Source organism: Corvus moneduloides, chromosome Z, assembly GCF_009650955.1.
Source record: "Corvus moneduloides isolate bCorMon1 chromosome Z, bCorMon1.pri, whole genome shotgun sequence".
Lineage (NCBI taxonomy): Eukaryota > Metazoa > Chordata > Aves > Passeriformes > Corvidae > Corvus > Corvus moneduloides.
Window position 1 is genome coordinate 63,372,414 of NC_045511.1, and position 17,358 is coordinate 63,389,771.

The 17,358-nt window shown below is 41.8% G+C and overlaps 1 protein-coding gene across 7 annotated transcripts in view; it reads right to left on the reverse strand.

Moving 5' to 3' along the window:
- Positions 1-17,358, reverse strand: part of KDM4C (lysine demethylase 4C) — a 297,838-nt gene that overhangs the window by 44,867 nt on the left and 235,613 nt on the right. For all 7 annotated transcript variants that reach the window (XM_032095412.1, XM_032095416.1, XM_032095415.1 and 4 more), the window contains exon 20: positions 884-1,003. In XM_032095412.1, coding sequence (XP_031951303.1) covers positions 884-1,003 — 120 coding nt within the window. The remainder of the gene's footprint in view (positions 1-883; positions 1,004-17,358) is intronic.

Sequence of the window (17,358 nt, forward strand, 5' to 3'; positions counted from 1 at the left end):
TTTAGGCATTTGAGGACTTGAATTCGATTGCAAGTCATTGGCAAAGTGAGAAGGTCAATGCAGCAAGTAATTTAGCTTCCCTGTGCCTTAATTTATCTACAGATATAATAGTAAATTTGCCATTTTCGTACAGTAATGTGAGGCCTCCTGATGAAAAGAGTTACATAAGTGAAAATTATTACATATATATAAAGGAAATGTATCTAGATTCTCATTCTTTCAGAAGTGCTATTATTATTGTGATTGTTTTATTGCAGTTTCAACCATTCACTTGGGTACTCAAAGCTGCTGACTGATTTTTCTCAAAGGCAAGCCCATAAAAAAACAGTAATTGTTACTCTGAAACCAGAAGTCAGCTTTTTAGCCTTGCCTTCACTGTTCATTTCCTTTTTGCCTTTGCTGAGTATAAAATGCTCCTTAAGATTAATAAATTCAAAAATGCCTCAGACAAATGAATGTTATACTCTTCTTACTGTCCTCGCTTCCAACCACTTACAGAATGCCTCAGGTTCACTGTAGGCAAATACCAATACTTGATTTTATGTCATTAATCGTCTAATTAGCTGATATAAAATAAAAGTAAATAACCCACAGAAAATAACAAATGTTATCTTGCAATCTTAATGTTTCACCTGTTTATCTGACTTCTTAGTAAAGAAGAGATTTTCTTGATTTTGTAAGAACAAGTGAAACCTCACACCCGAAGAGTGCACAACACTTGCTACTGGGTTAGAAAGTTTTATGTATTAGTTAAAGTGTGGTAACAGTTACAGTAAGAGTCCACTCTTCAGCCTTCTGGCCACTCTAATACTAGAGCCAAACAAGCAATTTACAATAAAGACATCTGAAAAGCAAGTGCATGGTAATAAATATAGATACTCACCTGATACATGTGAGCTGTATTTGTTCCCAGATACTTTGCACCATACAGTTTTCCATCAGGCCATTTCACTTGGACAACCTCTCCCTCTGCAGGTGGACCCAGCCTTACACAGTCTCTGCTCTATTTACAAAGAAGGATGGATTCTCAAATCAGTGTGTGAGCCACTGAACTTAAATTACCAGTAAGATGCTTTTACAACTTTGTAATTGGAGAAGATTTATTACCATGCATGTTTCAAGTTTTATAATCCTGCTAATGAGCTAATGCTAATGTTAGCCCTTATGAAAATGAAATACTGACCAAAGAAACACTCTCTTTACAGCTTGATGCTGCATTGGCAAGACAACGTATGCATAAATCAGACAGCTATCAGCAACTGTGATACACTTCCACCAAAATTAATTTCTAACACACATTGAAAATAAGGATCACTAAAGTGCAATTGCGTATGTGCAACACTTTCTCTTTTGCATATCCCAGTAATTCATGTTTTGTTAACCACAGCACATTTTTGCTTGATGCTATCTTTGCTGACTGAAACATATGTGGATCAAACCATAAATCGTGAGAATGCCAATGAGATTTTTGCTTAGCTGCTGGAGAAACACTGAAAGAATCCAAATGCTTACAAAATAAAATTAGGGGGAAATATTTTTTTCCCGTAAGATATAAAGCATTTTTGTTCCAATGGTTTGGCCAACTTTTGTGCCTGACTTGTTGAGCATGTCAGAGTATCAGTAGCTGTTTTCTTTTGTCCCATATGTCTTGGTACAAACTAAATGACTCATTTTCAGAGCATGCCAACCACACACCCATACCAGCAGCTGCTCACATGAGGAAATAAGACAAAGGATCAGAAAATGATGTGTCACATCTGGGCTCACCAATTCTTTGGTCAAATGCTCACCCCAACAAAGGCATTTCTACTTCATCGTGATTCCATGACAAGACCTGTCCTGTAAATTAGTGGTAATTTAGTGGTATTCTCCTAGGTGTGAGAGGACTTACTCAGTGACCACATTACCTGAGCTCACTCATAAGTGGTCTAGAGTGGGAAGAGAAAAGATAAAGACAAGGACTCAGGTATAAGGACTCAGTGACAAGGTCCTGCAGGACGTGGCGCTATCTCAGGCTGCCACAATAGTATCACCATTTTCTTAGATTTATTTAGAATAACTTAGAAAACTATTTGTATTTTGAGTTGAACAATTCACTTCCAACAGAGGCCAATGATTGTCATGACAATGAACCTAAAATGTGGAGCAAAAATGCACTACAGTGATCCTCACTTGGATGTTATCTTGATATAATATCATTCGAGCCAAATTCAACCTTTATAAACTCATTTTAGTCACATGTATCTTAATCCATGAGTTTGATTCAACACAGGATGAAAGAAATTAAGAGCTGGATTTTCACAGAAACACTGTCCTGCATGACAATACTGTCTCTGTCACCCCTTAGGTGCCGTGCAAAGGGGACAGCTTTAAAATATGCCCTCTGTGTTTGCCTAGCAAAGGTTGCTGTGACAAACACAGAAAGATATGTCCTTTCAATGTCACCATATATTTGTAGTAGGTGGAATTACTGTATTATCCTTCCCAATATTTTCAGGAGAGGCAGAAGGAAACGGGAAGGGATGGCTGCTGCAGTGGAATCATTATGACTTCGCAGGGGACAGGGATTACTAAATACTATCATACCTCTGACTATAAATTAAATTAGACTGTATTTTTAGTTGCTCTCTCCTCAGTGATGACTGTCAAAATGGTTATTGTCATTATGATACTTCTGCTGTCTATTTACTGCAAAAGTGCAAAAATGAGTCTTGGCTAAGTGTCTTGAAACAAACTTTTAAAATGCATCAGGGAATGGAGTAAATTTCCTGAAAACTAACAATCCAACAACAACGTCAAGCCTAACATTAATTTTCCAAGAACAAAAGCCCAGCATGAATTACTCCCTTTGCAACTTGCACAAGAAAAAATATCTCACAGACACTCTTGGATAGCTAATGGAATTGCTCATTTGGAAAATTAGAGTCCTCATGCAAATAACTAGACAAATAACAACCTCATTCGTCATGTATCATCACAATGTCTTAGTCTATGGAACAATATTTGGGAAATTGGTACTAGTTTTTATTAATTTCTACCAGAGCTCCCACCTTTTATTTTCACAGGATCGTAACCATTTGAGACTCTCTTTCTACTGCACAAATAATTCTTACAATTTTTTTCTTGGGAATGATTAGATCCATTTCTTAGACTGACAAAATGGCAAAAATGCAACCTCACTTTTTTCAATTGTATAATGAAAAGTCAGACAGCAGGGTATGGCAATCCTACAACATCCTCATATACCAGCCGTAAATAACATATAGTGTGGGTTCAACCTACATTCAGCTTATAAACCATGTACATTTCCCATACAATTACATAATGTATTTCCTTCTTTATAGAAATGGACAAATCGTGTCCATCTGTACTGAAAATACAATTCACTTATATGTCCAGTTTCACATTCCTGCTGTTGGCACAGCTCAGAGCTCCAACTCCAACCATGACTAGCTATCTCTAAAGATGAATACTTCAAGGCCTCCCTGAGCCATTAATCCAGCATTCAGCAACCCTCACAGAGAAAAAGCCTTTTCTTAAGTGAAGAAAAATTCTGTGTTGAGGAACTTCCTGTATTTCAGTTGGTACCTGTTGTCTTTCATCCTGTCACTCTGCATTACCAAGAAGTGTGTGGCTTCATCCTCTTTACTTCCCCCATCACGTGTTTATACATTTGAATAAGATCCTTCTGAGTCTACTGTTCTGCTGAACAGTCCCAGCTCTGTCAGCCCCCTCACATGACAGATGCTTCAGTTCCTCCATCACTTTCATAACCTTTTACCATATTTGCTCCTCTATGTCCACATCCTTCTTGTACAGGTAAAACCATAACTAGAGACATTACTGCAGATATAGTCTTCCCGGTGTTGTGTTTACAGCCCTTCAAATAGACACTTTAGGAGCAAAACCTGTAAACAATAATAATAGTTCTGGAAGTTTTCTTGTTCATTAAAGGTTTAGAAACATTTCTTCTGGAATTAATTATACACACTAAACTAAAATAGTAAGCAATCTATTTGCAATAGATTTTGGAAATACATGTTGAAATACTGGGGTTGTCTTCTACACTAAGGAATTCACATGTACAGCACTGCAGATAAAGAAGGTATTTTTTTCTATTCTTCCTCTGATATTCCGTTGTTTTTAACAGACAGGTTGATTTGGTTATTAAGGCGGGACTGCGAATTTGCGAATAACAAATCCAATTGCAGTGGTAGGAGATGGTTGACACAGACTAGGAACTGTGGAGCCACACTAAGGAAATAAAAGGAAGACTGCACCTGAAGCATGCACTGGAATCCAGGAACTGGAAATGTTGCAATATTCCCATAATTTGAATACAGCCACTGACACTTGAAGAAAGTATCTTCAGATACATTCAAATGCTTTCCTAAATCAAGGCTAAAAGGTAGAGATATTCTGGTCTAAGGCGAACATATGAACTACTGAGATTATTCTCCCAAGCTGTCAAAAACTGATGTACCTTGGATGCCTATGATTTTATTTCAATAATGTTTTCCCTGATCATTAGGTTATTAAATCAACTATCTCAAACTCAGTAATTATTTTTAAAATTGTAATACTATAGGAGCCTTCGACTTCTTTTAGATTTGATCCAAAGGAGCCACACTGAAAACAGTATCTACCCCGAACCTCTGTATGGGCTTGGAGGAGCAGTGTTCCTTCCACTGTAAACGAAGCAAAGGTTTGTGTCCACCTGATGAAACTGAATAGGTACAAGTCTATGGGACCTGGTGATATGCAGCCTAGGGACCAGAGGGAACTGGCTGGTGCTTTTCTCAAGCCACTCTCTATCATATTTGAAAATTCGGAGCAGTCAGACAAAGTTCCTGGTGACTATAAAAGGAAACATCACTCCTATTTTTAAAATGAGGAGAAAGTAGAGACAGGAAAATACAGACCTTTGAGCTTCACCTCTGTGCTTCAGAAGATCATGGAGCAGATCCTCATGGAAGACATGTCAAGGCACGTGCAAGACAAGGAGGTGATCCAAGACAGCCAGCATGGCTTTGCTAAGGGCAAATCATGCCTGACTGATCTAGTTGCCTTCTATGATGGTGTTCTGGTTCTGGCCAGGACAGGGTTAATTTTTGCAGTAGCCAGGAGGGGGGCATGGATAGGGCCTGGAGGTTTTTCTATACCACCTCGTGTCATTGCTGGGCACAGGGAAAGGAACTCTCTTCTGGGAAGAAGGGGTTCCTTGCAGTCAGTGTGGTACAGGAAGCTGTCTGGTACTGTCTACTGTCAGGGAGGGCACTGGTTATTGTATCTCAAGAGCTTGTTTGAAAACAGGAAAATGTGGCCCATATGGCATCTTTTAGAGGAAGTATAAACCCAACGGTAGACAAATATTTAAAACTGCTGCAGAAAATAATAATACTCTAATAGAAAATCACCAATACTTGTCCATTCAAATCAGGGGTCTATCACATCACCTGGCTCTTGTTAATAGTTTGGATGATGTGATCCCACCCTGACTCAAGAGAGGATAGATGAGTTGTGATGATGAAGATCCCCAACTTGATCCTGCAATTGATAACTTAGACTGGTGTGCTTGCTTTCAAAGCTGCTTTTGCCTCCCCCTCATGCTTTTGCATAAGCATTCTGTAGAACTTCTCCTATCAGGATGAACAAAATCGATATTCATTTTGATCAGATCAGAGTGGGAGATTAGTAAACTCAGTTCTCACATCTGTGCTCTTACAGTAGGCTTACTAGGGGAGAGAAGAATAAAACACTGCAAGGTAAAAGACATTTGCAATCCGTAAGTAGCAAGTCTGAAGACCTTTCTCTAAAGCTGATGAGTATTCCTGAGACATTTCCCTGACACAGCCCTAAAAATTCGTATCTAAAAAAAACCCCAATACAATAAAGATTGAGATTTCTTTTCCTATGTATGAAATGATAAGGCCAACAACTTGGAAAGGTGTTGAAGAAAAATAAATTTATGGTATACAGTAATAAATGTGAATATTCTCTGCAAGTGGTTCCCTCTTGAAGATTACTCATATTCACCACTAACTCATCTGAATAAGCATAAATTTTTTTCTCAAAACACTGTTTATAAACCTGAGGTTTACATTCATCAACTGGCATAATTTGAAGTAAATTTTTAGACAGGCAGAATAGCCTCCTCTTTTTCTGAACCATTTCATTCTTTTCAAACTAATTAAATAATTTTCACACCTACCATACCAATAACATTCTTCCACCCATTTCCCCGGGGGGAGGACTCTGCAAAATCCGTAACACAGAGCAGTCAACTGTCATCAAGCATTAACTAAGACAGAAAACAAATCTGACTGGCACCTCTTTCTTCAGGAGTGTCTTAACTGAGTAATCCCAGTCCTGTGAACAACCTCAGGAGCTACCATTTTATTTTCCTCAACACTAATAGAACTGTTTATCTGTTTAACTGGCAGATACAGCACTGAGCTTTGTTACTTTTCAAATCACTCTGGTTTAGACTGTATTCAAAATAAATTATTTTTGTTTGTTTAAATTGTATTAAAACTACAGTATTTTCCTCAATGTCACTTAGCAAACATTTCTGCATCTCCTTGACACTCCTGGCTTTCACTTCCTGATCTGCTTTGTTTCCAAAACAAGGTACAAAATGCCTCATTGTTTACTGAAATTCTTGTCAAATACCACTGACGGTATAATTGATATAAACAACATAGGTTGAAAGTGTTTAAGTGTGCCTCTTGCAACAGGTTTTATGAACTAGTACATACTTCTAATCTGGTTTTTGCTGTATGGCACTGTAAACATAGCAAGAGAATAAAATACACAGAAATTTAATAAATTATTTCACTTAATGGTAATGGAATTGAATAAAAATACACAGCTGACTGGGATTATTTCTCCTGGGATGCTATGAGTTTAAAGATGCTTCAAATGTTAGTTCAAAAGTAGTATTTGTAACAATTATTTTAGCTGAATGGATTTTCTCATCTATCAAAGTCACTCATTATTTCTGTATCATATGACACCAAAACCCTCTAGGAAGTCATATTCCAATCACTCAACAGCAGTCTTTCAGAAAGACTGTTTAAGAATCTATTTCATTGTGCTGCTGCAGCTTTCTGTGTTATAAAGTTCTTCCAAATTCCAGTATGTTCTTGTCCATGCAATCAGGCAAGATGGAATGGCAAAAGGCAGAGGTAAGCAGAAGCTTGGCTTCAGCCCCACAGTGTGCCTGGTGAAACAGATACATTCTGTATTGTTCCATCCCTTTTGCAGGGGGTCCATGGCACAATATATTAATCCTCCTCCTGGTAGACTGAAAGCTCGTAATCTAGCCCTGAGGTTACAAAGATCAAAGAGAAGCAGATACTGAAAGACCGACTAGAGAGAACTCAGGTTCTGTAATTGCGCTAAACTTGGCTTTCCTATGTACCTACATACCATTTTTACTCTAAATCATACTGTGTTTGTTCATAAATTTATACATATTGTTAAAATCAATCAGAGAAATAGAAACTGTTCATTTTCTGTCATCCCCTGCATTTCTTAAATACCTAAGAATAGTTTGGACCTTCCTATTAGTCTATCTAACCACAATTTGCATGAAGCAAGCCATAGTATCAACTTTTATCCTAGAAATGTCATAGTTTCTGAAAAATAACTTAAAATTAATACATGGTCTCCAAAAGTCAAAACTCCAAAACACCTTTGTCCTCTTATATTTGAGAAACTGAAATTCACTTTACAGCAAACTGAATTCATAGCATATTCATTTCAATTTAAAGCAAATGAGTATTCTTGTGTTAATCACAAAATTAACGGTAACTTCTCACAACACAGACAAAACACACTGAGTACATCTGATTTTCACTGGTAAGACTTCAAGTGGGTTTTCCCTAGACTTAAAACATTAAAAAGTAAGAAAAATCCAGGCCTGTTTATTTGGCTTTTGCACAGAAATGGTCCTCATGGTTACTCCAGCTGAAGTGGAGAATTAGCTTTTCAATTTTCCCTTTAAATTAGAACCTGAGTTAAATTTACTATCCTAGTTCATTGCTGCTAGGGGACACATCATGAGACAGTGCTCCCTGTACAGACAGAAACCAGATGAAGACAGTTTAAGAGTGCAGAAACAAGCACAGGGTAGCCATATCGTCAGGAAATGGCCTTTCCAAGGCCATTCTGCAAAAGCACTTAACACGAATTTTCTTCTCTGCCTACATTCCTTCAGCTAATAATTAACTTTCAACATGAATGCTAGTGATTAAGCTTCCACAGTCCTGCTCACTGGTGATTGTTTCATAAGGAGCACGACTAATGCAATTACAACTAATACCTACAATTTAGAGAAGCTGGCCATACAGACAAATACCACACCACAACTGCAAACACTGAATATATCTACCAACACCATTAAAGGGCAAGTGGAGAAAAAAATAGCGGAAACTCTCTGAAACAGCCACTAATCTCAACAGATTGTCAAACTTTGTTTTTCTTTCAGAAGCTGATAGTATACACTAGTTGACACAAATTTTTAGAAACACAAAATTCAGTTTCATATGTTCCAAGACAATTTGAATGAAAAGGAGAGTGGTAGCTAATTTGTCACAGTCAGAATTTTATCTAAACAGGAACAGCAATTTACACAGTGCATTAGCATTTGAAAGAGAAGGCCTGATTCCCAGGAGTGCAATTCTGGGTTTGAACTGGTATAAATTCAGTGAAATCACCAGATTAACAGAATAGTTACTGTAATTCAACAAATTTAACCTTGAATCATGTAATGCAAGTATAAAATTATTTTGAATTTATGTATATGTTGTCTTTCAAATACTACTGAATGTTCTTCTACAAAGTGAATATATGCTTTTACAAAAGAAAACTGGAACATAAATTGGACCATGCATTCTTATTTTCTATCTACCTTAGAAAGTTACTATTTTAAACATTGCATTGCCTTTCAGCAAAGTATTTATAACACAAATTCAAGCATAATGCCAATAGATAGACACAGAATCGCCCCGAAGGCAACAACTCAAACCCGCATTGCAGAATGCGACTTAGGATGTCCAGGGTGGTACTGGGCATCACAATAAGGTACAGTAGAGAGGACACTAAAGGGTACAATATACTCTTATGGGACAAAACTGAGTGTCAGCAGTAGGAAGCTGAAGTTGCCAAGGACACCAGGATGTCTGATTTGCTATGAGGAACAAAGCTTCTGTAGTGCAACAGAAAATCCTAGCTTTTGCTTACAGTTAAGTCAGATGAGACTGAATACTACTACCTCATATCCTGCCCACCTGTATACTGGCTCCCTGTAAACCAGTTATAGTCAGATGAGTACAAAGACCAGTTCATGTGCTGCTCATGCCCCCTCCTCAGGACACAATACACACATGAAGGAAAATGCAAGTCTTCCAACACCTCCTCCACTGTCCCCCAGTAACTCTGGAAATAATCTGCTTCTGCACAACAGTAGTGTGAATTAACAGATACAAAAATCCTACAATTCCTGGATTACCTCCGAAAAGCGGTGGGAGGTGAAATAATGCTCCTATCCCAATCCCAGCAGTCCCACCTCATCTCAGTGGTTCCTGTCCAGTTCCAGGGATTTCACCATGCTCCACAGGCTCATCACAGATGTACTCATTGTGGTCCTGGACAAGGACACACACTGTCTTTTCAAACACAAGAAACATTGTACTATAACTCTGTCTCTCACCTGCCTCACTGCAACATCAGCCATCTTACCATGAACTGCAAAGTAATGACTTATCTTCCATTTTGTTTCTCCTGCTGAGCTGTGAGGCATTACCTTCAACTCATCTAACATCATTATTGTTAAGGATCCATAAAGCATTTCATCATAAAGTGGAAAAGCTATTCTACAAGGAAACCGTATAAAGATAATATTTACATTTGAGGCTTTAATTTGCCTATAATCTGTTATATATTCATTTTTTTTATGCTTATCTACTAAGTTGCCTGTCTTTCTGCTGTAATAGGAAACAAAAAAGCAAGAGCCACAGAAAAATTATTCCTGTTCTCCATAATGGAATAAAGTGAAAGTAACTAACTTAAATCAATACAGTTATAGTACTGTATAAATTTTAGATTAGACTATTGCATCTGTTGATTATTTGTAGCTTCAAGAGTTAAACAGTGGAATAAAACCCTTCACTCTGCAGCCTTAGAACGTAGTCTTTGGTTTTGCAATAGCTTGATTTTAACTTATTAAAAGTACAGTTTTAAAAACAGGAATTAATTTGTATTAGTATTCAGAAGATGCAAACAATTATTCACATGTAAAAAGCATAGCATTCTGTGTATAAGCACTTGTAAATCTAGTGGGAAAAGTTCACAACTACAAAAATGAGTTAAAATAAATTTTCGCTGTTCACACAAAAGCGAAGTAAATTCTCCAAAACATATATAAATACTTATTAGAGTATTTCTCAAAACAAGAATGCAAAATCCTACACAATTTCTATAAATCCATCAAACCAGGAAAAGAAACCTAAGTTTTTTTCTGAGACATGTCATGCATCTCTCAAATTTGCTTTCCAAAATTTTTCAGAATTACCTGTCAATGATCACATCATACAACTTGCTGAGTAGTAAGTTCAATTACACAGCAATTTTGTAATGCTGCAAAAAAACAAGTGTACCAGCCCAACATGAATTGCACATTATTCAGTTTATAGACTCAATGTCACAGTTAAGAAACTTTTTGGAAAGTTGCTAAATGCTGGAACTCTGGGTTAAGAGAATTTTAGTCTTTCAGTGCTGACAGGCAGTGATCCTCAAAAGCACACTGCACTTGACCTGAGGCCTTGGGAAAGGCTTCCCAAACTATGTGATAGCATTGAGATTGTTGCTGTGTAATTAAAAAAGAAGTTTGTTGTATCACTGGGTGGAATATGTAGAGATGTAGACATGTAACAAGATGTAGGATTTTGGGTGTAGGTTAGTTCTTCTTTCTTCTTCCTTCCTCTTCACAAGCCTGGGTGATCTGGTATTGGTTCAAAAAACCCGCAGTGTGGAACACAAATGATTAGTTATTGGATTATAAGTAAAAATAAATTAGTTAGCATTCCATAATTGGGTAGTTTGGGCTTTAAAAGACCTTGGAAGGTAGAACTCTGGGGCCATTTTCACCTTGTTAACTTAGAGGCATATTCTTTGCAGCTGCACTATAGATAAGAAATAATAAACATCTGAGTCCAAAGAAAAACTCTGCATCTCCTGCATTTCAATCTGAACTTTGAGTGAAAGAACCAAAAAACAGAGGCAGAGAAAGAGAAAAGAACACAACAGAAAATTGAATAGCTAAACCAATTATAATTCATTATGTCTCTTTTCCCACATCACAAAAACAATTCTGAGAACTTTTTGACCAAGTTTATACCAAATACAATCTAGCCTCTTGCTACCTTCAGAAATGCATTACTTTCCTATTTCACATTCTCAGAAATTGCTGGTGATGGTGATACTGGAGTGCATCCAAAATCTGTAGACTGCCCAGAAAGTGTGCTCATTCAACCAGTCTAATTTCCTTACCAATTTTTACAGATTTATATACCATTATAATAAAACTTGAACAATAAGGTATTATTGTATGCCAGCAGTCTAATGGATCTTTCACAGATACAAAGAGGCAGTAAGCACTACTATTTAAAACCTTGATTTGAACAGGTAGACAAGCAGAAAAGAATTGTCAGAAGATGTAAAGAGAGAAAGGTATAAAGAAGAGAAATCACTAGGAAAAAATGCTGGAAACTAGTCAGGAGTTTAGTCATTTATAATGCCAGACAACGTTGATAGAAGAAAAGTGACACATGTCTTCTTTGCAGAACAGATTTTCAATAGAAAACAGCATCTCTTAGAAATTACTAGGGCTAGAGTCTAAACCTCTATTCTTTTAGATACAGGTGGACATTAAATGGGCTCTCAAGACACATGCTAGCCCAGTTATCTCCAAATGTCTATTGTTCAAGAAGTATGGATTTTCAAAAGCAGAGGCAAATGTATTAACATAACAGATACTGAGAAGCTGACTGAGTGTCACATCTGCAGACACACAATTCCGGCACCAGTGAAAGTCAGTAGTCATGGACAAAGTCATAAGGGACAAGTTCATGAAAACAAGTAAGATTTTGTTCTTAAAACAACATCCAGAGCACTGACACTCACAGGTCTCAAAAGTGAGTTACCATTTCTAACCTGCACATGCAAAAAGTCCTACCAAGATAATGGCACATTATGGTTTTCTACTAATATTGCCTTTAGCTGGCCTGGAGGAAATAATTTTTGAAAAACTGTCCAGCTAAATCCCATTTGTTCTGCATCTCAAAGGAGGATAAATTAAATCTGTTCTGTCTCTCATTTGTCTAATAATACCTAATTGTCTTGGGACAATCTGTATTCAGTCTGACTCCTTCACCTGTAATTTACCCCAATTAGTTCACCTTGTCTCATGTAATTACTAAGATTAGAAATGCCTGTACAGTTTCGAACCCCTGCCAGATACCTAGGCCAGGAAGGATCATGCAAAACCTCAGTAAGTCCATGGCAGATAGACTGGCAGCTTTATACACAAAGTGTATAGAGCATATGTGTATACAGTACGCATATACAATAGCATGTGGATCATGGGATGTCAAAACTTCTATTTCATAATTTTGTAGGATATTTTTTGTAGGAAGTGAGCAGTTGTTGTCTAGGAGAGTAGACGTTTGCAAAGAGGTCCCTCACTGAAAAAAGTTGTGGGTTATTGTCAGGGGTTTATTTCATTAACAGATTCTTAAATGACATTGCTGTCACATTGGCAGGTTTTTCTTCAAATACTAGTAATAAAAATGTGGGGTTTTTTTTAATTTTTGCCTTTTTTTTGTTTTTTTAACAAAGAAAGCAGGGGACAACAATTTTAGATGCTGTGAAATCTAGGTGAACACAATTAGAAATTGTAGCCTTTGTAATAATTTCATTGAAGTAATTTGGTTGTCAGAGTTCCCAATAGCCCTGTTCCTCCCTCTCCTGACAGTGGCAAATTTAAAGTATTGATGGACACACAAAGACAGAGTTTAATCTCCTCTTTTTCTCTTCACACTGAGGGCTTTCTTGGGTCCACTGCTGGAGGAAGGTACTTGCAATAAGTATCAACAAAATTCTGTTAAGGATTCAGGTATCACTGTTGATATGTTAAAAAATTCACTGCTTGGTGGTGCTTTTCTCATGCTTGAATTTATCTGAAGATAAGGTGGCATCTGTTGGGGAAGATGAAACAGGAAAACCTTGGAAATATGATTGCCTGACAAAAGATTTTGGGAATATGAAAACTACAGGCAACATCGAAATGAAAGCCACTTTTGAAATACCAGGTCTTAGTTACTGAACAACTAGAAAACAATGGTATGGCCACTGAAGATAATCCCCTCTTGATTGAACAATACCCTCTGCTTGCAGGCAGGTCCAAGGGTCAGAGCAGACCCTACTAGCTCAGCAGAAGGGGTCCAAAGAGTAGTTTTTAGAAGTTAAGATGTAACACTTTATGGTAATATAAGAACTCTTATAGGCTGTATGTAAATGCTATAGGATTTGTATCTTGTATTAGATTGGTTAGTGACAATTAGAATATTCAGTACAGAAGATGATTTATTGTATTGTAACCAGGACTTCAGGCACTCTATTCCTCTCTTCCACTTCTACTCTTACTTCCACTCTTGCTCTTACACCCTCTCTCTCTCTCTCACCTGCTTACTCTCTTGGGCCTGCTCAGAGCTGAGTCAGGCAGCTCTGAGCAGTGCCCCTATACCCACGCTTTTACAATAAACCGACTGTGTCCCAAGACCTGCCTATAGAGATCTCTCCATTCGTCTCCGTCTCCGTCCCGACCGAACTCACCCGTAACCTACAGTCTGGCGCCCACCGTGATTGCCGAGCCCACACCCAGCACCTGCAGCCTGGCGCACAACGTGATTGAACGCCCGGTTCAGCTTTCTCCATCTGTAGGACTTTTCTCCATGGACGGTAACTAAAAGACCAGTTATAGCCACCTAGAACTTGTCGTGAGCACAGCATACCGATGCTGCGCATCGTAATAGCTGGAGCTCTGTAATTCTGCTGAGGCAGCCTTCGAGCACGGGGATTACCTGGAGCTCTTAGAGGCAATTGCCTGGCAGTCCTCGAGCACGGGCCGCCACTGCTGCGCAGCGGCCCCCTGGAGCTCTTAGAGGAGGTCTGCCGTATCACCCCTCGAGCACGGACACGCTGCTAAGCAGCTGACTGGAGCTCTGCGGAGGGAAATCTGCCGCACGCCCCGAGCACAGGCGAGTAGTGCTGAGCACCGCCCGCGCTGGAGCTCTCAGTGCGGACCCACCCGTGAGGTCCTGAGCACGGAAAGCCGTTGCCAAGCGACGCCTGAAATCGGAGCTCTGGGAAAGGACCGAAAAGCGGCGTCCTGAGTGCTGAGTGGAGTGCCTGCCAGCCCCGCGCGACAGTCATCTGAGTAAGGACGCTGCTCCTGCGACATCACCTAAGTGAGTATCATACTGGTCTAAAAAATGGGACAAACCCACTCTGCCCATGACAGAGATCTCTATAAGCAACTTAAGCATTTACTTATAAGTTCTGGTCCAAGTCAGTTGCCTAAACAAGAGCTAAAAAATCTTCTAGAATGGACCCGACTTAATTTCCCAAATGCTGACCGTTCAGCCGTCTTTACAAGAGACTTTTGGGACACAGTTGGAGTTAAACTCTTTAATAATATCTCCTACCGGGATATGGCCGCCGCGCAGCTGCTCCCAGCTTGCAGAGCGCTGGTAGAGCTGTTTGCTGCGGTGGCGCCGCCGGCAGCAGTCACCCCGCCGGGCCCGGCTCCGGCTGCTAGTCCGCCCCTTGCCGCCGCGAGCCCGCAGCGGAGCATGGCCCCCGCCCCTCCGCCGGACCCCGTGGCTCCGGTACCCGCGGTCCGCCTGACTCGCGCCGCCCCGCTCCCCGCGCTCGCGGCCCCCACACCCCTTACCCCGGCCCCAGCCACCCCACCGGACCCTACGGCCCCTCCCGCCCCTCCCGCCATCCCGTTCCTCCCCGCTGCCCCATCCCCCGCGGCCCCCGCCTTCAGTGCCAGCGTCTCCGCGGCCCCGCGCCTTGCCCCTGCCCCTCCGTGCCCCCCCCCGGTTCCGTCACCGCGGCTCCACCCCCCCCCGCTGCCGTCACTGCTACCCCACCCCCCGCTGCTGACATCACGATGGCCCCGCCCCCCGGCGGGGCCAGCGCCTACCCCCCTGCTACCTACGGGTGTTACCCCTCCCCCAGCCACGCCGGTTATGGCCATGGCTGCCATTATAGCCGGCCCCCTCCAAAGCCAAGTCGCGACCCTTCTTCCAGCCCCCCAGGTCCCCCCCCCCGACATGGCGCCGATAGTAGCCATTGTTCCATCCACGGCCGCCGCTGCTGCGTCTTCACAGTCCCCTGCCGTTCCCAAACCACCGGCGCCTACAGCGCGGGCCACGGCCGTCCTGCTGTCTCCGGCACCCCCTGTGCACGTTACCGCAGAAACCCTACCCCCCCACCCTGCCGTTCAAGCGCACACAGCACGCCCCGAGCGGTTCCCCGGCCCCGTGGCACAGCAGCCGCCTGTGTCTACTCCCGCCCCTGCTGCCGTTTCTGTGCGGTTCCCCGATCCCGGCACACCATCGCTTGCGCTGGGAGCGCCCCAGCTCCGCGAGCCACTTGGTCCCGGTGCCGCGCTGCCTGCACGGATGTCTGCAGTCTCCCCCGTGCCTGCCGTTGCTCCAGCTCCGTCTCCTGGCACCGCGGCTCCGCCACCGCCGTTTTTGCCCGCGGCACCAGCACCCACCCCGGCCCAGCCTACAAGCTTCCAGCAGCAGCACGCCGCGATCCAACCACCAGCCCTCCTGCCTCCCGCGACCGCAGCCCCAGCCCCTGGTTCTGCAGTCCTGCCATCCCCCGCTTTGCCCGAACCGCCCGCCACACGGACTGCTGCCATTACAGCCTACCGCGCGGACCTGATGACGCAACACGCGCATGCGCAATCGTTGCAACATACGCATGCGCAATTGCTGCAACTCCCGGACCAGTGGTATCAGTCCGCTCGAACTTCTCCAACCTCCACACCGCTCCCGGGACCAGCCGCACATCCTCCCGCGACTCCGCCGCGCAGCTCCGCCCCGCCTCCTCGCCCGCCGCCACCGAGATCGGCTGCACCACTCCCGAACTCTGCCGTGCCACAGCCGCCCCTGCCGGGGTCCCCCGACACCGTACAGCCGTATCCCTCCGCCGCCCAGCCGTATCCCTCCGCGCAGCGCAGCCTCGCCTCAGAAGCCGCGAGCAGGGGGGGAACGCAGAGCAGTGATGCAGCTCCAGTGGCAGGGGAGACGGAGAGCCCCTCTGCCGGAGCTGATGCTTTAACACAAGTAAACTCTGAAAAGCAGCCAGATTTGGTTGCAATGACCCCCAGAGTCCCGCCAGCGAGCGACAGGGATCTTGCAACCCAGAAAGAGAAAACGAGTTCTGAAAGTTTGTCAGCGCTACCTTCTGAATCAAAAAATCCTCCAAAGTGCTCAGATTATTCTAAATTAACAGATTGCCATGAAATAAGACCCCAAATCTATAAAGATGAAAGTCTTCGTCTATTAATTAAGCCTGTGATAGCTAGCCAACAGCCTGACAGTCCTACAACGTCGGCTCCCATCCACACTCTCGAAATTAAAGAACTGAAAAGTGCTGTAAGATACAGTGGTATTTGCTCACCGTATCTTAAACAACTGCTAAAAAGTACCCTAAAAGGAACACATCGAACTTTAAAACGCATTTTAAATCAACAGAAAAGGGGAGAAGCCCAGGCTACACCTCAAAGAAGGTTGAATAAAGTCTTGTATGTTTATAATTTCTTGAACAGCTCTGCAGAAGAGCCTGAACCCTCCATTTTTATACATTTCTTAAACAACAAAAAAGCAAAACTGAAGGAGTACCCCCTAGTTTTAATTAAGAATTTAGCATCAGGAAAAATAAAAGGACCATATGATCTTATAATGTGGGGAAAGGGATTTGCATGTCTCTCCACAGGTGAAGGAACCAAGTGGATTCCAGCAAAGAACGTGAAGCTGTACCACGCATTAAAGCCCACTGTCAGTTCCACTTCAGCCAGTGACCCCACGAGTGGAAGCCGAGAAGCCAGCACTGAAATGTGAACTAGGCAGAACCACTAAGAGAAGATTGTCTGCCAGAAACAGCTCAAGAAAAGAATAGAGTTTTAGCATTATTTGTGTAGATGCATGTTGCTTTTAATCTTATGTTTTAGTTTTAGTAATGAAACTTTACCTGTAAATCAACCAAAGACAA